At 40.9% G+C, this 22220-nt stretch overlaps 1 protein-coding gene across 4 annotated transcripts in view; it reads left to right on the top strand.

The window, feature by feature from the left end:
• The window catches only part of GRIN3A (glutamate ionotropic receptor NMDA type subunit 3A), a 66487-nt gene that overhangs the window by 14527 nt on the left and 29740 nt on the right, over nucleotides 1–22220 (top strand). For all 4 annotated transcript variants that reach the window (XR_005564473.1, XR_005564474.1, XM_027714456.2 and 1 more), the window contains exons 2-3: nucleotides 13126–13730; nucleotides 18757–19804. Coding sequence is in view for 2 of the 4 variants with exons in the window: in XM_027714456.2 (XP_027570257.2) it covers nucleotides 13126–13730; nucleotides 18757–19804 (1653 nt within the window). In the remaining 2 variants the exon portion in view is untranslated. The remainder of the gene's footprint in view (nucleotides 1–13125; nucleotides 13731–18756; nucleotides 19805–22220) is intronic.

The following is a 22220-nucleotide window of genomic DNA, read 5'->3' as shown; positions in this document are numbered from 1 at the left end:
AGGGTTTGTAAGTGACTTATAAGTTAACTTTATAAGTGCAGAGGAGGGCAGACTATGCAGACAGATCCATTAATACATCTGATACTTTCAGATTTGCAGCTACACAAATAAAGATGCCATTTGCCCCAGCTGCATCCAGATGACTCACAGACCTGACCAGAGATTGGTCTGGCTGCCCCAGCTCACGGGGTTCGTTACTGGGAGCTGAGGGCCTTTTTGTCATCTGCAATAGTTCATTAGCCATCTTCAGGGTCAAAGAGTTGACTTACAGAGAGCGTTGCATCCATAGACATCATCCTGTGGATGAGGGTGGGGAGAGCTGAGCTGTGAGGAAGAAAGCATGTTGTATGTCCGTGGGAAGCTCATACACAGACAAGAGTTTATTGATTCATTTGGTTCAGAGCATTTGGGAGCCTTTTGACTCACAGAAATGTGCAGCCCTAGCAGATCCCAAAGCTCAAAGCTCTTAAAAAATAAATTAAATACCCAATATACTTGGTTAATTGGTGCTCTACAATGAGTCTACTGGTGTTTCAGCTGTCACAGAGTTTGGCAAACCCTACTGTCCTAGTTAGAACAGCTGGGACCAGTTCATCACTGTGTGGGTGTAACCCAAACTGTGTATTCTACACCCACCAGTGTCATTGCCCAGGAACTGTTATCAATAGACCATTTGCAGCAGCTGCCCAGAGCACTCCTGGCCCCGCAGGCTATAAGCTGGGTGTTAAGAGGCCTGTGAGATAGGAGGATGTTCCTGTCGTCACATGCACAACTCACAATCACCCATTGTGGAACTCCCTGCCCTGGGGGAGGTACTGGGCATTCCTGCCTGAACCTGAGGGTATATAATCTTGGGATCTTGGGACTTCTGGTACCACTTGTGAGATCCAAAGGAGGACCAGAACCTCGACCAGACTGCAACCACCACTCTCAACCAGACTGAGACCACCACTCTCGACCAGACTGTGACCATCACTCACACCAACAGGTTTTTTTTGTCTCACCTTATACTCAGGGGACCACGTGGGGCTCAGCACAGGGGCCAACGAACACCACTCTGTTCATGCCCCAGGGTGCCGGGTTATACGTCTCGGGTTTTGTGGGCTAAATCCAATTGTTTGTCTGTATAATTGTATTTATAGTATTATTTTTATTAAATTGTAATTCTGACTTATAATCTCTTTTGAATTGGGTTCATTTCTCCTGCTGGTTTACCTTTAAACCAGCACACCTACATAATTCTAGAGAGGAGATATTTTATAAGGGGGAATTATAAGATATTACTTTATAATAGGAGGATATGGAAGCAGTGGAAATTCAAAGAAATTGCAACAGAGAAGGTAGTGCCAGTATTGAAAATTAGATTTGTAAAGGCTTTTCCCATCATTTCCATGCTGAAAAGCATTCTTCCCATCAGTAATACCCAGCCTATTAAATTACTGTTGTTACTTTCATTACTTTCTCATAAATTAAGCCAACCCCTGTTAACCTGCCCCAATAGTTTTTTCCCCTTTCCCCCTCAAACAATATAAGGTATCAGTACACGTAAATTTTTGCATACATAGATGAAGAACTTTATTTGCAAAGAAGTGAATTTGGTATATAATTCTATCTCAACAGTTTGTCCACCTACTTCCCACTTCCTTTTTAGTTTAAGGTTAAAATGTATATTGAACTTCCCTACCACCAAAGCTATTGCCTAGTAAGAGCAGTATGCTGAGCTATTTATGGATGGACATATTGCTTAAAGCCTGCTCCACTGAGTCCAAACTTGGTAAAAAGAGGGATTAATACACATGATTCATATTTTATAGTGATTTACAAATTCTGTGCAGTCTCTTCATTGTTGCTCTCAATGACCATGATAAGTGCAGAGTTAAACAAACCTGACAGCAGTAATTGGTGCAAGCATTTGTGTGTAGTAGGGAGATGAAGATTCTGTGTATTTTCTGACAGGCATTTAGGTGAGAATAGAAGACTGAGTCACAAGTAGGAGCTGTAAGTGCTCACTTCATGTCTTGCACATTTTAAATCAAACAATGAGATGGATGTGTGGTGATTTTTGACACATTCTCCCAAACATGCCCACAATACTGGCTGTAAACCATTTTGTGCTCTGTGAGGTGTCTCCTACAGCAAGGTCTTGTTTTGTGAATGTACCCAGGACTCTTTTGAAGTGCAGTGGATTGTTAGAAAGTTGCTTATCCACTGAAAACTAATGAGGAAATCACAGTATCTGCTCTCATCCTGTATCCACATGCTCACAAAGATGGGGTCCTGAAGAGATGTCAGTGGGATATTGGAAGGAAGCACCAGTGCCCTGTGAGTAGTGTAATAGTGCAGAGGCCCAAATTATTTAACATTAATGCATAAAATAAATGGCTGTTACTTTCCATGTTATTTTATCTATTGATTGTCTATCAGCTATGTCTAGCACAGCAAGGAGCAGGAGATTTGAGCCTTAGATTCTGCTTCTGGCGAACATGGTATATTCTCCAAGATGTGTGACCTAACCCCTTTTTTTTTCCTTTTTCCCCTCTGATTTCTGCCTCTGTAAAAGGCTGTGAAGTATTTATCTTGCTGTAAGCCTTAAGATGGGTGAGAAGCCTGTCCCTGCCGTGGTGTCGATCTTTACTTCCTGGGGCACTGTGGAGGGGTTTATCCTCATTTTACAGAGTGGGTTTTGTTCAAAAAGGTAGCACAGGATGAAGCAGGGATTTGAAAATGGATTGCTCGGTTTCTATACCAGCCAATGCCCCTTCCTCCTCCTCCTCCTTCTCATTGCCCGTGTGCCTTGGTAACGGGCTCTGCATAGTCACACACTTTTTTGGGTCGTTGCTAAACGCTTTGTTGGGAACTCAAATGCTTCTGCCTTTGGGGGCGGGGGGTGGGCGCCTCCTGATTACAGGATCGTGCCTGATTTTGTGTTTTTGCACTCAGAAAAGCAACTTCCAAACACAGCCACAAAACCTCTCCATGGTATGCTTGTCTTTCAGATTTTTGTTTGTTTGTTAATGACAGTGTATTAATTCAGTATTGGGAAGGAAAGGTGGGGAACAGTGATTAAAACATTTGCAGTGAATAGAAGCCACAAGGCTTTGCTGCATTTTCAAAAGTCAGACTCTTGTCTTCCGTTAGAAGGCGGAAAATCTGCAGCCAAGGACCTAACTAACATAACACATTTTTTTTTTGGTTTTACCTCCTTCTGAGGAAAGTGGCACCACTGTCTGATTAGTGAAAGAGAGGTGAGGATGCTCGTTCAAGATGAGACCAGATGCTAGGGCAGCACTGTGAGCTTCAGGTGGGCAGCAAGAGGCATTTCACATCCACTCAGGACGCCATATCCCATTGACCCATCCCCTCTGTCAGCTCACTGCCCCATTACTTGCAGTGGAGCTATTTGAATTCTGTTCCTGATTTTAAGCCAAACCACGTACATACAAGAATTCACCTTAGAGCCATGTTTTTAATGCCTAGCCTCAGAAAGATGAACTACTAACTTAATCTACCCTAGCCTCATTTAATAGAGTTAAGAGATCAGGCTTTGCAAGCTTAATTCTCAGCTTTCTTTCATACAAAAAATCAATATAGAACAAAATGCACTTGTAGCTAAAATTAATCCTATGAAACGTGCCTGGAGCAAGGCCCAGCAGAAGAGGATGCGATGATGAGCTGATGCTGGCTTTCTGAGGAATGGGACATGGGTCAGCATTAATTCCCCCTTCTGTATATTGCCATGTACAGCCTATCATTTCAGTGATGCTCCACACACTATTATGTCCAGCACAGCCCTTGAGAATTTCTCTGTCAGGCAGGGGCCATTAGAGACAAAAACGTAACTTCTTCTCAGGGCACGGGTGCTGAGGTATGAGGAATGCAAATGCTCAAGAAAGGTTAAAAACACTTTCCAGCCATGCTGGAATTGGACTGGTGAGTGAAAACAATGCTCCATCAGATTTTATTGCTGCAGATTTTAGTGGTGAACGAAATCTAATTGGATTAAATCCTGTGTGCATGCACCAGCCGTGTTTCAGAAAGGGAAATAGCTGCTTTTGTAAAATGGGATCAAACTCCTTTTATCAACATAATATGGATCAGTCTTCTCCATACCTCCTCTGCTTTTATTCTACATTTCATTCCAGAATTAATTTCTTCTTGTTTGATCACTGTTTTGCTCATGCCTATAAAGTTAAGTCATACAGAAAGCGTACTCATAGCCTGTCATGCCTCTGGAAAAGTACTATTTTCCAGCAATATGCTGCACCATGTCCATCTTGCTGATGGAAAGGTGGAAGCTGCTGTAACAGGGTGAAGATGGGAATGCTGTTTCAAGAGGCCTTTATTCTGAGGAGCCTGGCAGGGGTGATGGGCCAGGGAGCCTGGTGTGGAGCGGTGCTTGGCAATGTGCATCATAATTACAGCCTTGGTTGCCAAATTCTCTGTCAACTTTTGTACTGTGTTAGCCGTAGTCCTCAAGAACAAGGCATTGGAGCAAATGTTGCATGCAGTTTATGTGAGTTTTAGAAACCCTTTCTATAAGCAAAACCAAGAATTCATTGTTAGCCTAATTGAAGTCCCAACAGTTTTACTGAAGTGGTATTACTGGCCCCAGTGATGCTAACTCACACAGGCAAATTGTGCAAGTACTACAGCTCGTTCTCAGTGTCCTAGTTAGAACAGCTGGGATCAGTTCATCACTGGATGGGTGCAACCCAAAACTGTGTATTCTATAGCCTTCCATGCCATTTCCCAGAAACTGTTGTCAATAGACTATTTGCACCCTCTGCCCAGAGCAGCCTGACTCATCAGGCTATAAACTGGGTGTTAAGAGGCCTGAAACACAGGAGCCTGTTTTTGTCCTCACGCCCATTAAGGAACTCCCCGCCCTGAGGGAGGTACTGGGTATTCCTGCCTGAACTGGAGGATGTATAATCTTGGAGTCTTGGGACTTTTTTAACCACTCGTGGGATCCAGAGGAAGACTGCAGATCACTGCTCTCAACCAGACTGCAACCACCACCCTCGACTGGACTGCAACCATCACTCTCGACCGGACTGCAATCACCACTTTTGACCAGACTGCAACAGCACTCTCACCAACAGGTTTTCCCCTCTCCTTTTACTTTGGACTCAGGGGGCCCAAAGAACATCACTCTGTTCATGTCCCAGGGTGCTGGGTTATATATTTGGGTTTTGTGGGTTAAAACCACTTGTTTGGCTGTATAATCATACTTATTGTATTATTTTATTAAATTATTATTCTGACTTATAATCTCTCTTTTGGGTTGAGTTCATTTTCCCCTGCTGGTTTACCTTTAAACCAGCACACTCAGTAACAGCATGTGTATGTATGTGTGTGTGTGTTTTCAGGGGGTGGGGGTTGGTAGCAGCAAGTGTTCCAAGGTTTCTAAAGACAGAATCATTATGTTGATGGTAGGAGTTTCTCCCACTTATGGTCACTTTTATATGTTTGTTAATGTTGTCTGCCCTGTGTAAATCCAGTTTTACTCAGCTCCCAGGGTTGTAGTCTCCCAGTGACCGGTAGCTGACCATTGGCGAGTCGTGATTTTTAGCCCTGGCACCCCTGGTGCCGTTCTGTTCTGGCAGCGTTAGGGTTTCTGCTCTTACCTTTTGAAAGTACTTGTGGGGATCCTCGATACAACCCAGTTTTTGGTTTTGTTTTCATCAGCCTTTGAACTACTATTTCTTGATAAGCCAACTCACATTTTATTACTGGTCACACCTATATCCTTGATCTAGGGTTGTTAATAATTACTCTAAAAGACTAATGAGAGTTCCTTCATTAGCAGATACACACACACACAGAGTGCTCTGTTAGCTGCTTAAATAATATTCTTCAAGTTAAACCAGCACTCACTGGTGCGTTATCAGAATTTCTTTACAACAGAATCTTCCTACATTACACTTCAGATGTAAGGAGCAAGGAGAGAAATCTCAGCAAGCCCAGACTGCATGTACTGTCTGCACCAAGGCTCTGCTGCTGTTTTGGGTCTGCTGCTGTGAAAAGTTGCTTGAACCAAAACTGGGGGCAAAGAAGCCATTCCCCTGTGCATTCCCCTGTGGGAAAACTCAGACTGCATGCTTGGGAGCTTATTTAAAACAGATCCCTTTGGACTGACGGCCAGAATGTGCAAAGCACCAATGTTTGTGAGGTGCTTCTTGACAAAAAAAGCACTCAGATGCCCCTAGACAGGCTACTGAAGATCTTTGATTTAGTTGAATGCTATTTCTCCTTAGGGGAAGAGTTAAATTCTGCTAAACAATATTTTCCATCCATCCAGGCTTATAGTGGCATTCAGAAGAAACTCCAAAAGATACACTTGGTGGAACAGCCATTGTATTTTGCATTCTTTGCAAGTGTGGGAAGACTTTTCATGAGACAACTGCAGCAGGAACCCCAAATGAGAATTCTTGGTCATACACAGAAGCCCTTTTGAGACCAGTCCTAAGGAAAAGTGTTACTGGGAGGTGGCAGTAGAAAGAAGGCCTGGGGTAGATATAGGATCTCCTTGCTCCTGCTGGCAAGTTCTCCCTCGCTTCTAACAACCTGATTTCATGACAGTATTAAGCTTCTAGGAAACAATACCATGCAGTAACAAACTGTCAGTTCTGGCTCATGACCGCACTCAGTATCTCCTGACATCTTTTGCCCAAATGTTTGCAAGGGCTTTTCAGGCTCTGATTACAACCCTGTAGCACTTGGGAGTGAGTGTCACAGACATGGAATTGGCCACCACTTTCTCCTATTCAAATTCTCCAGGAAGGAGAGGGCATTCTCGGAGTTTTCCATTGCCGTTTTAATGGTGGAAATGGAGGAAAACATGTCATGGAGAATTAGTGCAGCTCCCCCTGATCTATTTGTATTAGCAACCATCTGCCTTTTTTTAATTATAAAGGCAAATTTTAATGAAGGGAAAACTATTCTTGCACTTGTATCTGTATGAAATGTTCTTTATCAAACTTTGAATGTTAGGGTTTTTTTTTTTCCTCTGCTAGAGCAAAGAATACCTTGAAGTTTTTGAGGTGGTATTACTTAGGATAATTTATAAGTGGCTCTGCAGATAAATAATGGGTCTTACTTTCGAAGAATAGCTGAATATTCATGTGTCACATTGCCTCTTTGACCTTGTAAAGAGCTGTACATATTCAGATTAGTTTGGACAATTTATATGTAGCATTAGAGATGCTAAGCAACCTCAAGTCATGTCTGTGTGGTCTAATGAGAAAAAAATTTTCAAGTCAAACTAAGTCAGGACTTAAATTAATCCAACTCTTGTGGCTTTGTGATTTTTAAAATGAACAGTCAGTGCATTTTTACGATTTGCATATAAAAATTGCCTGGATGGATGCCAGGCTTCTTTTGCTGCAGGAGTCAGGGTAGCTCTGGCTAGTCTAAGATGGCTTTTCTCTGCAAGAAGCTTTTAAACCATCTGCAAAAAATAGTCTTAGTGTGGGGTCCCTAACTGTTCCAAATTATGATCTTGGCCGAACAAGGGTGATTGAGGAGACAAGTGCACAAGACAAGGAAAAGAGACAAATATTAAAAAAAACAAGATAACATTTTTAACACCTTTTTCATGGTATGAGAGGAAGAAGCAGTAGAGTGTGCATGTAGATTTTAAGGAACTGGGTTTTAAGCCTAAATTTTGTAATTTCAGTCATGGAAAAGCAGGCATCCCGTTTTTGAGTCTGTGGCATCCACTTGCTCACAGCTGCCATTGAGCTCTGTTTGTAAAGCTGTGAGTCCCCACAGTGACATTGCAAGCCAGAATGATTTTTTGCTCCAGTGGAACTCTGTTTGATATAATTATATAGCCTGTTTTCTCTTTCATGTTTCTTACCACAAATACATATATGAGCACTGCCTTTTCCCCCTTGAGTCAGAGGGGCATAATATTTTCTGTGTATTATTTACTTTTACAAAGTTAACAAAATAATATTCACATATATGCTTTTAACTCTCCTAATGAAGCTATTATAATGTCAAATAAAATGTCACCATGACCATGCCTAATTAGCATTACAAATTTGGTTGAAGAGATAAATGGCCGGGTCCTTCAGGGTGTAAGTCAGCCCAGCTCCAGGCGCTTGTGCTTACAAGATTTACAAGGGCTAAAAGGATGGGTTTGCAAACTGCTGAAAATGGAGGCTTGGAAAATATTTCATTAATGAAATGCAAATCATGTTTCAGTTGTTAAATGAACCTGCTTCCTCAGGAGTCTCAGGCAATGGAAAAAACTGTAAAACTGCTCTGGTTGGGGTACAAAAACCAAATAGGTTGTTACAGCCTCTGCTGATGGACAGGAGTAGAAACACATCAGACCATGTAAAGCTTAATATTCCATGAATGGCTTGGTCCAAAGCCCACTGGAAGTCAGTGGAAAGACTGTCAGTGTCTGATCCAAAGGCGATTAGTCAGAAATTAAGGATTCAAGGCCTGTTCTTTACCAAGTGAACACTGAAGTCAGGTGATCATGACTGGTTTATTAAACAGGAGCTAATGATGTCCAATAAATAATCAAGCTCTCATGCGCATAGAAAACGTTTTTCCTGGTGACACAATGTAAATGCAAACATATTATTAAAAATAGATCACAATTAACATTATTCAAATGAGGTTTAGTTGTTTCTGTAATTTGAATGAAAACTGGTGCAGGTCATGTCGTCTTTATTGACAGCTTAAAGTCAACCTTAAACACAGTAACTGAATTTCCACATGAGCTTTACTTGACAATTTGACTGAAATAGTAAAACTTTACTAATTTCCAGAGTGAGGTAAAGAAGCAGTTTGCCCAAGAACTTTAATAAGGATGGATAGGCACAGTGCAATACATAGATACTCTCTCACAAATCTCTATTCCATGATAAGTACAAAGTTATAATGATCTAAACTATCATTTAAGTTGTCAGAGGCCTTTGTTATGAAATTACACTGTATCAGCAATTACTACTAACTACTGAATGTTCGAATAAATAATTTGTGGAAGTTCCTCATTAAAAAGCAGTAATTATTTATTTTAAAGAAAGACAAAACAAAAAATTTATAAAAGCATTAAGACACTGTAATATCAAAGGCTGTATAAGGAAATGTGACTTCTGCGCATTTTTTTTCAACTGCAGCCTACAAAGGGCAAATAAACCTTTCAAAATATAATTAAGAAAATATTAAATCCAAACATCCCCAAACAAGCATTCCCTTCCCTGGGTCGCAGTACAGTGGAAACATTGATTACTGTTCCTCCCTGGGTCTATAGGGATGTTCTCATGGTGTGCTGAGAATTAATCGAAAGTTGAGCAAAAGTAACATCTAGTGACTGAATTTTATGTATATCACTGTATCAGAAAAATCCCAAAGACAGAATTGCAGTCCCAATTACTTAGTAGAGAAAAGAGACTGTGTTTTCTGCTTTTTTAAGGGCTGAATGTTTACCTTTCAAGCACCTTAGTAGGGAATTCAGCAGCTAATAAATTACAGTGATGATAAGTGGTTGTGTCAGCACATCTGTGGGCTTCTAAAAGTGATGGCTGAAGCACAGATGGTCTCACACTGAGAAGCACTTTTAATTGCAGGCTCAGTCCAAGCCAGGTTATCACAAATACACCTCTCTTATCCCAAATACTCGCTCTTTTCAGTGAGAGGCAGTGTCTCAGTACAAGAACAGTCTGTTGGACCACACTGACACATTCAAGTGGTTTGCACTTAAGATAGGGACCAACACTGGAGCTCCTGAGGATTAATCCTGTAGTTCTGGTTCTATAGGGAAGTCCAGCTTTGCAACTGAGAACTCCCAAGTCAGATGGAAACTGGCTTCCCCTGCACTGCTGAGTAAAATTGAGCCCATTTTTCTGACCCTGAGGAACAGTTTCACTTCTCTGGATGATGTGTACTTGGTGCTACATTAGACTCTGGACCCAGGATAATGTTCAGTGGTCCTCAGAAGTGGATTTTCATCAGTTTAAAGTGTTTTAATAGAAGAAGAACTATGCTGTAGAGGAGCAGAAGCAGCCTTGCCTGTGTGAAACTGCACATATGCACTGGATTTAGCATGAAGACTTAGAGATCTCCAAAGATTTAAACCCACTTGGTGAGATGAAGAGGCAGTGTTCACTCAACCTTATCCATACAGGATGCTCCTGGATACTCCTACTCCTCAAAATGTGCTGGGACCCAAACTGCCAGTTCAGGATATGAGCTTGTTGGCATGTACCAAAATCAGGCCCAGGACAACCTAAGCAGTGAAAACGCTCAGGCTTGGATTTTGTTTCCTGTTACTGCAAACTTCTGTTGACTCATCAGCATGTGGTTGTTTTTCTGCATCCAGTAGATTTTTTTTGTTAATCCCTGAGCCTATAGCATAATATCTCTAGTGGTGTGCTTGGGATCTGAGTGTTATGCTCATGAATATACTGAAGATGTTTGCTCCTCCTTGTATGGGTATGGTCAGGTTGTGTGCTATCATTTATATATGTACAGTGTATGTTCTGTGTATACTGAATAAATCATTTCTTCTCTAACACTCAAATTAACTAAGGCTTGCAAAGTTTTTCTGATTGGAGGAAGATCATTACATTAAAAAAATTTTCATACTTCTACTTGAACAGAGAGGGAACAAAGAAAATCCTTTTTACTCCCATCTATTTGCAGTGAGAGACAAACTAGAGTTAATTTACCCCATGTGCAAGTTTCGAACTGGCTTCCCGCCAAGCCCCCGAAACTCGACAACAAGGACCCGCTTCCCAGAGAGGGAAAAGAAATGACTCAAGCAGCCAAAGCTATAGCAAAAATATATATATATATATATATATATATATGAGACAGATACACAAAACGAGAATACCACACACCACAACTCCAGAAATCCCAAACAGCTCCCCAAAAAGGGAAGAGGGGGAGGGAGAAGGGAGAAGGACAAAAAGGGACAAAGACCGAGCAAGTCAACCAGCCAACTAAAGGCAAACTAGCAAAAATCTCACCACTTCCCTTTGAACAGGCAGGATGGCTGGACACGGCCCAGCGCTCTCCCCTCACGCGTGGCAGACACAGCAGTCACTGCAGGCCTCAGCTCCAGATAAGCCAGACCGAGACAGGGACCCACCGTTCTCGAACCTCGCCGGAAAGGAAGAGAGCGAGGTCCCTCCTGCTGGCTTTATTTATACCTCAAGTTACGTAAAGGAATAGCATGGAATACTTCCGTGATCGCTTTCCTAGTTCCTTCCTGGTTATAAGCTGGTCTCCAGGAAGGCCTAGAGTGAAATCATCACACCCCACTATCTCATAACCATCTCATAAAGAGAAAAAAGTTTGCTGTGACTAGTTCATTCAAACCAGCTTGTCAAACCCATATGTTACGCACAGTGCTGTTTTTTTCCCCCTGAACTAATAATGTATTTAATTAGTAGGCAAAGTTTTGCAGCATACAACTCAGAGATTCTGCACAGGTCAGCTTCTTGTGTGTTAGTAACTTGTCCTTAATCAAAGAGTCAGTCCTTTTGTGTCTTATTGGCAGTATGTGATATGCATCAGTCGTGGACAGCAATCCATTTAATTAGCTTTTTCGTGTGTCTGTGTTAAAAAAAGGACCACAGGTACCAAACCCAAGAGATAACAAAAAGAGCTGAGAATGTCTTCAATTAAAATATTCTCTTTATCAAGCTCTGAATTTAAACTGTCTGCCTGTAAAACAGATGATGAGTTCATGTAACTACAAATTAATACAATGGAATCTTGCTGCTTGTAAATGGAGTTTGAGGGTTTTTTTGTCATTTCACCCCATTTCTGTATTGGAGAGCCCAGGGTTTTATTTAGTAAAACTGATGTAATTGACCAATTACCATATTATTCCAAATTCAGAATGACATTTCTGAAATCCATACCAACTGAAGCCTATAATGAACAGAAAAATACTATTAAAACCAAAATGACAGCAGTTTATATCAGCTTTAAAAAGGCTTGTTCCCATGTATAATACATGCTAACTACTGGAGATGTAAGAGAAGGATGAACAGATCTTAAGTGCTTAGTAATATAATGGACAGAAAGGTAAAATCCAGGTACCTGTGTAGGATAAGATATAATTTGAGGAGTCACAACAAAGATCTCACAATCCAAAAGATGTACTGGAACAGGCATCACATTTTTTGAACAGTCTCATGGTTGGAATCAAATGTCAGTGTAAAGTAATGTAAGTTTTTTAGGAAAGCTACAGTGAAGACTGTCAAGTTCTCAACTAAAACCAAAAGTTGAAACAGTATATAATGTGCTAGGTGAAATCCTCATAGAAAGATTTTGGGCGGGCAGAGAATTATTTCCTAGCAAAATTCCAGAAATTGCTTGGATCCTTTAACATTTTTCTTCGTTACTAAAATGGTGGATAAAATTTAACTTTATTTTTGGGACCAGGGAAGGGAGGTGAATGAGATTAAGGAAAAATAATGAATTAAATCATAAGAAAGGAAGAAATATTCACCTCTGGTACATTTGGTAACTTGTCCTTCACCTAAGAATCCATCATGTCCTGTTTTGTTGGCAATACATGATGTGCCTTGATCACAGACCGTGATCCATTTTGTTAGGTTACTCATATGTCTGTGTAAAAAAGCTCCCAACTACCTAAAAAAACCCAACCAAAAATATGTAACAAAAAGAACTGAAGGGGTTTTTTTCTTTTTATTATTGTTTACCAAAGAACTTTTCAGCATACACTTGAAAATGGTTTGGCACAAACTAGGGCTGAACCTAAGCAGTAAGGAAACACCTTCTCACACTCCTGCTAGGAGAGCAGGGAAATCTTTATTTGAGAATGCTAAGAAATCCAAAAAGACAAACAGATAGAAAGAAATACAAATTCTTGGAAACAGGCTCGTTAGTGACTACTGAAGTTGAGTTAAACTCTAGCTGAGGAAGCCCATGAATTGCAATCCAATTAAACTCAGTGGGTACACAGTTTCCTGTTTCTCACACAGTACTCTTGTTTGACAGGTGAACTAAACTAAGGTCAAACTCTTGTTTGACCTTGAACTAAAGGAGTGAATAAAAATTAAGCAAACCCATTAACTTTTGTCCAGTATGTTTCTAATCAGTTGTCTTTCATATTTTTAACCATAGAATCCCCTTCACCTTCAGATGAGTTTAGAAAGCTCACTGAGTTCTGATGCTGACGTCACTTTCTCGATCCTTGCGATGAACAACTGGTATAACTTCAGCCTGATGCTGTGTCAGGAGGAGTGGAACGTCACAGATTTCCTCTTCCTCACACAACAGAGCTCCAAGTTCCATCTGGGATCCATTATAAACATCACAGCAAACCTCACTTCAACCAGCGACCTTCTGAACTACTTGCAGCTTTATCTGGAGAGCATCAAGGACACGACATCCACCATGGTGATGTTTGGATGCGATATGGAGAAAACACGGAGGATTTTTGAAATAACCACACAGTTTGGCGTGATGCCTCCAGAGCTTCATTGGATTATTGGGGATTCACAGAACGTGGAAGAGCTGAGGACAGAAGGTTTGCCCCTCGGTCTCATCGCCCACGGCAAGACAACACAGTCAGTCTTCGAGCACTATGTGCAGGACGCGATGGAGCTGGTAGCCAGAGCTGTAGCAGCAGCCACCATGATCCAGCCTGAACTAGCTCTTATTCCGAGTACAATGAATTGCATGGACACAGATGAGAGGAATATCACTTCAGGACAGTATCTGTCAAAGTAAGTTTTTCCTTCTTTTTTTTTTTTGTTTCAGTGTTTCCTCCTGCTTCTTTACTTCTAGTCAGGTAGTGAAACTTAAACTGAGCCACATTGGGAGAATAAGCCAGTTGTAGAAGAAGACACTGTTCCATGGAAATGGAAATCATGTGGTAAACATAGGCTAGGTTACAGACTGTGCTCTGAAACTTGTATTTATTTTTGTGCACATAAGAGGGAAAAATCCAGGCTAGTGTCAAATCCTCTGACATTCTGAGGTTCCTGAAAGTACACAAAAGACAGAATATTTGCACTATGAAAGCAATCAGACAGTATAAAGATGTGTAGCCCTTGTTGGTATGCTTCCATGGAAAAGAGATAAAAAAGATGAACCTTGATCACCCCAGCAGCTGCTGCTTCTGGCAAGAGCACTTAATACTATAAAGTGCTCTCTCTGTTGCATGTCAGTATATTGAACCCCAAAACTGTTTTGGGGTTCATGTCTTGAAATATTCTGGTTTTTTGAGAGGAAAACATGAATGAGTCTTTCTGAAAACAAACAAAAAGGTCTTGGATAACTGTTTGAATTCATCACGTAATTTACATCCAGTGAGTGTTGCATGTTTTCCTCCCAAAACATGATTTTCAACCAATAGGTTTTGTTGGAGTTAGGGTAAAAATTCTTGAAGCTTTTTTTTATGCAGCTTTTTTTTGAAAAACTTAACTTTTTATCAGGTATGTCTGCACAATAATGCATTAACAGCACTGCTCAAAACACAACCATTTGAGACCTCAACAGTTCTTTAGTCACCACTCATCCATAACTTAGGGGTCAAAAGCTTCCTGCTTCCCAAGAGTGAAAAAAGGCTTGGGAGTAAACATTGGACTGACTTGCAATATTCCTGGTGACTTGTGATATTAGTTTTGTCTCATTATTCTGGATATTTTAACTAGATTATGCCTGAAAAGTAAAACTCAGAAAGAGGCTTCTTAAAGTAAGAAGAGGATAGCAGTTTTTTGAATAGCTTTTTGAGAGTTAAGGAAGGGATAAAGAAAAAGGAAAGCAAAATTAAACCACTTTATAAATGAAAAATAATCCATCATCATTGCTGTGTACAGGTACCTTTTGGTATATTTTGGGAGACAATATGCAATTTCACATCTGTGAAATTTTTTGTCCCTTCATATTGGTAAGGGTACTGTGGAAATGAAAGAAAGAATCATACCCTTTTTTTTCCCTAGACATTTGCTTTTGAACCCTATTAAAGGCAAAATAACAGGTTAGATAAAACACCACAGCTGTTTTTATGGCATACAAGTGAGATAGACACCTGATGGCCAGAACTGATGTATTTGTGTCAGCAGCACAACTATTAACTCTAAGTGGTACCATTAAATTCCCAGGTGTGACACACTGATAAGTGGCTTCACTGTCACCAGCCCTATCCATTGCACCAGAACTTTTAGGCAGGTGGTTTGTGTCTCCAAAAGTGAAACTTCTGTCTGGTGCTTAACTGAGTGTTCATCAAAGTGGGCTTTTTTGTGTCTAGATGAACCCCTCTGTCTCGATATTTAACCTTGGAGCTGCGGTGGGTGGGGACGGAGAAGGGGGATGGAGAAGGCACCGTGCACAGACCTTCACCTCCCCTCCCTGCAGAGCGTGGATGAACAGCAGCCCCACACTCTGGCACAGCCCGAGCTCTCGCTGCCAACACTGATCTCATACTTTGGCTGTGCAGACATTTAAATGCACCCAGGAGCAGAATAATGATCCAGTACATGGCAAGGTGTGCTTGTATCTGTGTGGATATGGATGTAGATGTACAACCCCCTGAAGATTATACTGTTGAAAGTCACCATTCATCATTCCTCTTACAATGAGATTAATCCCCTGATCCATTTTTGCCTGCTCATGGAGCATCCTTGTTGGTGGAACAAGGTATTAAAATTTCAAAACCTTGTGTTGTCTTATAGCTTTCATTAGTCTTACAGCTTTAACCCTGTTTCTTGGGTAATTTCATCAACCTGCTATTTCACATATCCATAAAATCCTGGAATGGTTTGGGTTGGAAGGGACCTTAAACATCACCTCACTCTACCCACCCTACCATGGACAGGAACACCTACTATAGTGATCAGCCTGTTCAAAGCCCCATATAACCTGGCCTTGAACACTGCCAGGGGTGGGGCATCACAGCTTCTCTGGGTAACCTGTGCCAGTGCCTCACCACCCTCAGAGCCAAGAATTTCTTCCTAATTACCATCTAACCCTGCCCTCCGTCGGTTTGAAGCCATTCCCCCTTGTCCTATCACTTCTTGGCCTTGTAAAAAGTCCACTTTCAGCTCTCTTGAGCCCTTCTAGGTACTAGAAGGGTACTACAAGGTCTCCCCAGAACCTTCTGTTTTCACTTGCCAATCCTAGTTCTTGTCTCAAGTAAGCTTCCCAAGAAAGATGTGGAACGACTGAGCCACCAAGCTTGAAAGAAAATACAATAATTTCAATAAATCATTCTTACATGCAGGACGGAGATACTGCTGCTGAAGAGTAGTAGTACTGCCAAAGATCTAAGGAGCAGCTCTTACAACAAAGCACGTGAGAAACAAGTAAAGCTACAATGAGCAAATGAGACACTTCGGTCTCATTGTTCAAACTGAATTGACTCTAGTTAAGCTTTGATGCAGTTATCACAGACTGTCAGCCTACATATATCGACATAGCATCAAGGAAACTCATTCAACATGCAGACTCAAGGACCTGGCCCTTCACCTTCTGAAATTTGTACAGGCTGTATTTCCATACAAACTTGTCAGTAGCCCTACTGAAACAGGACTTCTCAGATATTCCCAGTGGTTGTGCAATACCCAGCACTTGTAATTCCCAGAGATTCACATCAGACATTTCTAGCTTAAGTGGCGTAGTCAGATCCTCTTATCTGTTTCCTGAAGTTAATGAGGAAGGGAGGTTTTACATGGCGTCCCTGGCATGGATTTCACTGGTGCTCCGCACAGTGCATGCAAATGCTCAGCAGCCACGGCTGCTTGCGTTTAAAACAAAGTGTTCTTAAAATGTTTCTCCCATGTGGTTACCATCGCTTATTTTGATCCATGTCCTGACACTATGAAAAATATAAAACATGCAAATCAGCTGCAAAAGTAAGCCACTAGTGAAGTCACACATTTAAATGCTACTAAATCTCTCAGATACCTGCTCCTAACATGACCCCAGGACAGGGGGTTTTGCCCTCCCAGGCACACTTATTTCTACCATGAAAGTCAGAGAACACAGTGCATGAATTCCACTGTTCTCATTCTACCATCAGAAAATGAATCCAATGCATTATTCCATAGCTTCAATTACTCCCAAAGCACCTGGTCTGCACACCACTAATATCCAGGGTGTGCAGTATTAGCAACATGGGGCCAAATTTCATCAGAACTTCACAAGCATATTCCACCTGAGGAATTGCCTCCTGCAGTTTTGGCATTTTGTGAACTGCTAACAGTATTTACACACAATTCTTAGAAAAAAAGTTTCATACAGGTTCATCTACACACACAGAATGGTTTTACTGTTATTGTCAGAGTGATGGCTTCAGCATATACCTCCAGCAAGGCTTGTAAAGAAGTTGCACAATTTTTAGAGACTGGGAGAGATAAAAATAAGAGAGTTAAAACCCAAACAAGTTTATGGGCACATAAACCTTTCTTTAGTGCTTAAGACTGCCTTCTCCTATAAACTTTGTCTTGATAGTACTTACATACGCAAACATGAAAGTACACCATCAGACAGAAAGGAAAGATAAGAGGAAACAGCTGGGCAAACAGGGACAGACACCACTGATGAATGAAGTTATAGTATCGTTTAGTTGACACTACACTAAAGCATAAAGGATTTAAAATATGAGAACGACATCTATAATTTATAAATATTTATATTTATATATATAAATAGTTTTAGGCATAATTTCCAGGCCCAGACTAACACATGTACAGATCAATTACTTTTGAGATTAGTGTCTCTATCCTCTTTCTCCAAACTCCCCCTACTCTAAAGAGACTACATAAGAAGAACAGTGAACTGTCTCAGAGAAGACTGTCACACACACAATCACATTCAAAACTAAAATACTTACTTTCATAAATTTCCCTTTGCAGAGGGCAGACATTTATATGACCTTGAGAGTTTTAACTCCTGAAACCCCATCAAACTCAACATACAGGGAAGACAACTACTAGCAAACGTTGGCTTCCAATACAAATATTAAACTTTATTGTGAATATCTGGAATAGTAGCAGCTCAGTATTCTCAATGCAGTGAAAAACTGACACACTTCATGAAATCTGTTAACATGACAGCATGGCACTTTTAATAACATTACTTTTGCACTTTTTTACCAAACTACTTTTTCTATTTTTTTTTCGTAATAATTAAAACTGACTGTCCTAGAGCAACCATCTTTCATTTTCTTCCCTTACTTTATTCTGAAGTGGCTAACAGTGATTTATCAATGCCAGATTTGCATTTTTGAATCCTCATTGGTTCACTTGAGAGTGTTTGAAAGCTGTTGACAGCACTTCAGTAGCCCCTCTTATGCAAGCTAGATCTTACTGAGATTATACCATTTTTTTTGGAAGGACATTTCATACATAATTTCCACTCTTCCATTTTTGTATATATTTTTATCTAGGAAACTGACAACAGATCTGGTGAGTTCAGCTTAGAACTGACCTATGCTTCATCAATTTATGAGGCAATGGTAACTGAAAAAATTATTGTCCTCATTCTCATTTTTTCCAGTAAATAAAGAAGATATCTGTCCTGAGAAGTTTTCATTTACATTAGATGTGTAGGGGAGCATCCCCATGTAGTTTAGTTGTAATTTATGGAATCTAAACTACGTGGGAGCATCCCCATGTAGTTTAGATTCATTGTGCCATAGGAAGGCTAGTAATGATCCAGGTGTTCAGCAACATATCCAACTATTCTCTGGAACATGAATTCATGGTTCAGCTGTCTGCTTCTGATTACTCTGCCTTCTCCCTCCAACAGGTTTTTAGCCAACACAACTTTCGATGGTCTCAGTGGCCGCATTAAGGTGAAGGGCTCCTCCATTGTCAGCTCAGAAAACAACTTCTTCATCTGGAATCTGCAGCACGACCCTGTCGGGAACCCAATGTGGACACGTCTGGGGAGCTGGCAAGAGGGAAAGATAATCATGGACTATGGAATATGGCCAGAACAGACACAGAGACATAAAAGTCACATGCAGCACCCCACCCGGCTACACCTCAGAGTGGTGACTCTGATTGAGCACCCGTTTGTCTTCACAAGGGATGTCGATGATGAAGGTCTTTGCCCAGCAGGACAGCTGTGCCTGGACCCCTTGACCAACAACTCAGGTGTGCTGGATAACCTGTTTGAAACCCTCCAAGGGGGGAATGACACCATTCCCATTGAGCTGAAGAAGTGCTGCTATGGCTACTGCATTGATCTGCTGGAGAAGTTGGCTGAGGATATGAATTTCGATTTTGACTTGTACATTGTTGGGGATGGAAAATATGGAGCTTGGAAGAATGGCCACTGGACGGGGCTGGTGGGAGACCTTCTGGCTGGCACAGCTCACATGGCAGTGACATCATTTAGCATCAACACTGCTCGCAGCCAAGTGATTGACTTCACCAGCCCTTTCTTTTCAACCAGCTTGGGCATCCTGGTGAGGACCAAGGACACGGCAGCTCCTATTGGAGCCTTTATGTGGCCACTGCACTGGACTATGTGGCTGGGTATATTTGTAGCTCTTCACATTACAGCTGTATTCCTCACCTTATACGAATGGAAAAGCCCTTTTGGAATGACCCCTAGGGGAAGGAATAGGAACAAAGTCTTCTCCTTCTCCTCTGCCCTGAATGTCTGCTACTCAATCCTGTTTGGAAGAACAGCTGCCATCAAACCCCCGAAGTGCTGGACTGGAAGGTTTTTAATGAATCTCTGGGCTATTTTCTGCCTTTTTTGTTTGTCCACATACACAGCCAACCTGGCTGCTGTCATGGTAGGAGAGAAGATCTATGAAGAGCTTTCTGGAATACATGACCCAAAGGTAAAGCATGTCTGTTGCTATTAACTCAGCCTTTTCTTCTTTCCACTCAAAATTCATTGCTCCATAATTTATGGTTTCAGCAAGAGAGGGCTTTTAAACACCTACAAAAGTGGAGGGGAAGGATTTCAAAGATTGAAGGTGAGGGGGAAGGTGAAATATTTTGGTGTTGCCCACTGCAGAGAAGAAATTTGGCTTTGACATGCAGATTAGGGGTTTGAGTTCAGAGCCAAGACTCTTCGACAGTAGTTGTTTTGATCAGTTGGATAATTCAGTTCATCATGACAGTTAATCAAACAAAACAACTGGACAGCTCAAAGACAAAACCATTGATGTTCTCTAGGTAGGATTTTGCAAGTATTTCACTGGTCATGATGGCGCTGGCAAAGGCATTACTGGCAAAACTCCCCATGAATGCTAAATGAAATGTAACAGAACTGAAATATTTTGAAAAATCCTGCCTTATGCATCAAAACAGTGGAATTCACTTTACAAGTAGTCAGGAATTTGATTTGCAGTGTTGTTTCTGCTGGAGAGCAGTCATGGGAGGAGATGAATAATGTTGTAGACAACCCCTCTGCAAAGTGCTCAGACTTCCTAGTACTGCCTCCACCTGCTCTCTCCCCCTTTCCAAGGGGTCTTCAGTTGGTCTTTAAGTCCAGTTATTTTATAAGACTATTCTTATTTAATTTGGTACTAAGTAGTGATCATGAAAAGATGTGGCAGAATGGTTTGCAGAGAGAATAGATGGCTGCAGGTGATACAAGAGCATCCTCTTCACCTGACAATCACTCTAAGAGACAGGGTGGCAACAGGAAATTTCCCTTCTTCGTCTGGCACCTTCTGCAATCAAGGTGGGATTGTATTATCCACAGTTTTATACTCATGACCTGACTACTGGTACAGAAAACATTCACCATGGTGATTGAATCAATATAATGCTGTGCCATTGTAAAAAGCAATTTTCATAACTCAAGAACTGGACATATATTTTGATTTTGTAAACTGTGTAAATAAATGTTACATATGTCCCTTCAGGCAGCAAAGGCCAAGCTCCATCTGTTGCATTATTAAAACTTTGCATTCAGACTAATGATCATACAGTTTTGACTTTGTCTGACTCACTTCCTTCAGTGTTAACTAGATTGTTTCTACCAAAAATATTTTAAACCAAGAACAATAGTTTTTGTGGTTGGCCTGAGGCAGTCTAAAATTGATTTATGTCTTAAAGCAAATTGCTTCTATTAATCTGCCCTTCCCCTCCCAGAACAAAATACCATGAATATTACATGAATATCTTTATCAATGTAAGGCAAAAAGTCCAGGAATCAATGTACATGTTTTATTCAAAGCATTCTGAACAAGCAAATGAGAGTTTTCAGCTGAATTTCCCCATCATCAGGCATATCTCTGTTGCACTGTTGTGTGAACCATAATGTTAGCTTGAAAATGAGGTTAGTCCTCTACTGTTTGCATGACCATCTCCTCATCCATCAAATCAAACTGCATCAGATTGCATCCAATTTTTCAGCATTATTATTGTGACCACATGTGGAGTTTGTAAAACAGATATTGGGAAATTTCTGCGACTGCATGAAAATCAAATTATTCTAAAGCTGTGCTGCAAAACTTGGCTGTTGAGTTACAAAATTGAGCACAGAGTGTTCAAGTATGTCAGGGGCTGCAAAGACAAGTCTTGGTCCAGAATAAGAACACCAACAACTCATGGTAGAGTAACGTCAGTGATTCCAATAAATCAGTGGGATTACTGGTCTTTCCTAGACAAGCTCTCCTCTGCTTCATGGACCAGATTTAAGCTTCTGAGCTGTTACCAGTTCCCATTGTTGGAATAAGTCAAAATATTTTAAGGAAGAAAAAGATTGCCTGCCATTATATGAGCTACAAAATAGTTTCATATATTTCATTCATGCATTTGCCTCCACAGTCTTAGTCCAAAAGAGCAGTTACAATAGAAAATGCACTGGTGTAACCTTTGCTTGCACAAAGCCTGACCTGTGCCTATTCAGAGTTCTAAGAGTTAAAGCTTAGGTTTGGGAAATGTTTGGGGCACAACAGTCACAGATATACAGGCACCACATTTTAGTTACTTAAAGCATTTCATATGTGATTAAAAGATTTTATGTTTGGGATTTTCTTCCCAAATCTGCTTACCTCTTTTTAGGAGACTCATTTCAAAAAGAAGGCAGCAGGAGGCAGATATAATCTTTTTAATTTAAGTATACTTCCAAACATATAGTTCTAAACCTTCTGCTGCTGCTCTCAGTGTGCATGTGCCCTTTGTACTGTGCTTTTGAAATGTACTTGAAAAACAAAACCCAAAATAGAGGAGCAACCTTCTCGAGGTGATATAAGACATGTAATTTCTTCAGGCTGTCAGCCATAAATGGCAAATCTCATC

This window comes from Pipra filicauda, unplaced genomic scaffold (genome assembly GCF_003945595.2).
Source record: "Pipra filicauda isolate LSUMZ 115617 unplaced genomic scaffold, ASM394559v2 scaffold326_size819446_pilon, whole genome shotgun sequence".
NCBI lineage: Eukaryota > Metazoa > Chordata > Aves > Passeriformes > Pipridae > Pipra > Pipra filicauda.
Note: the sequence above shows the minus strand (reverse complement) of the source record. Positions and strands in the feature narration are given on the sequence as shown.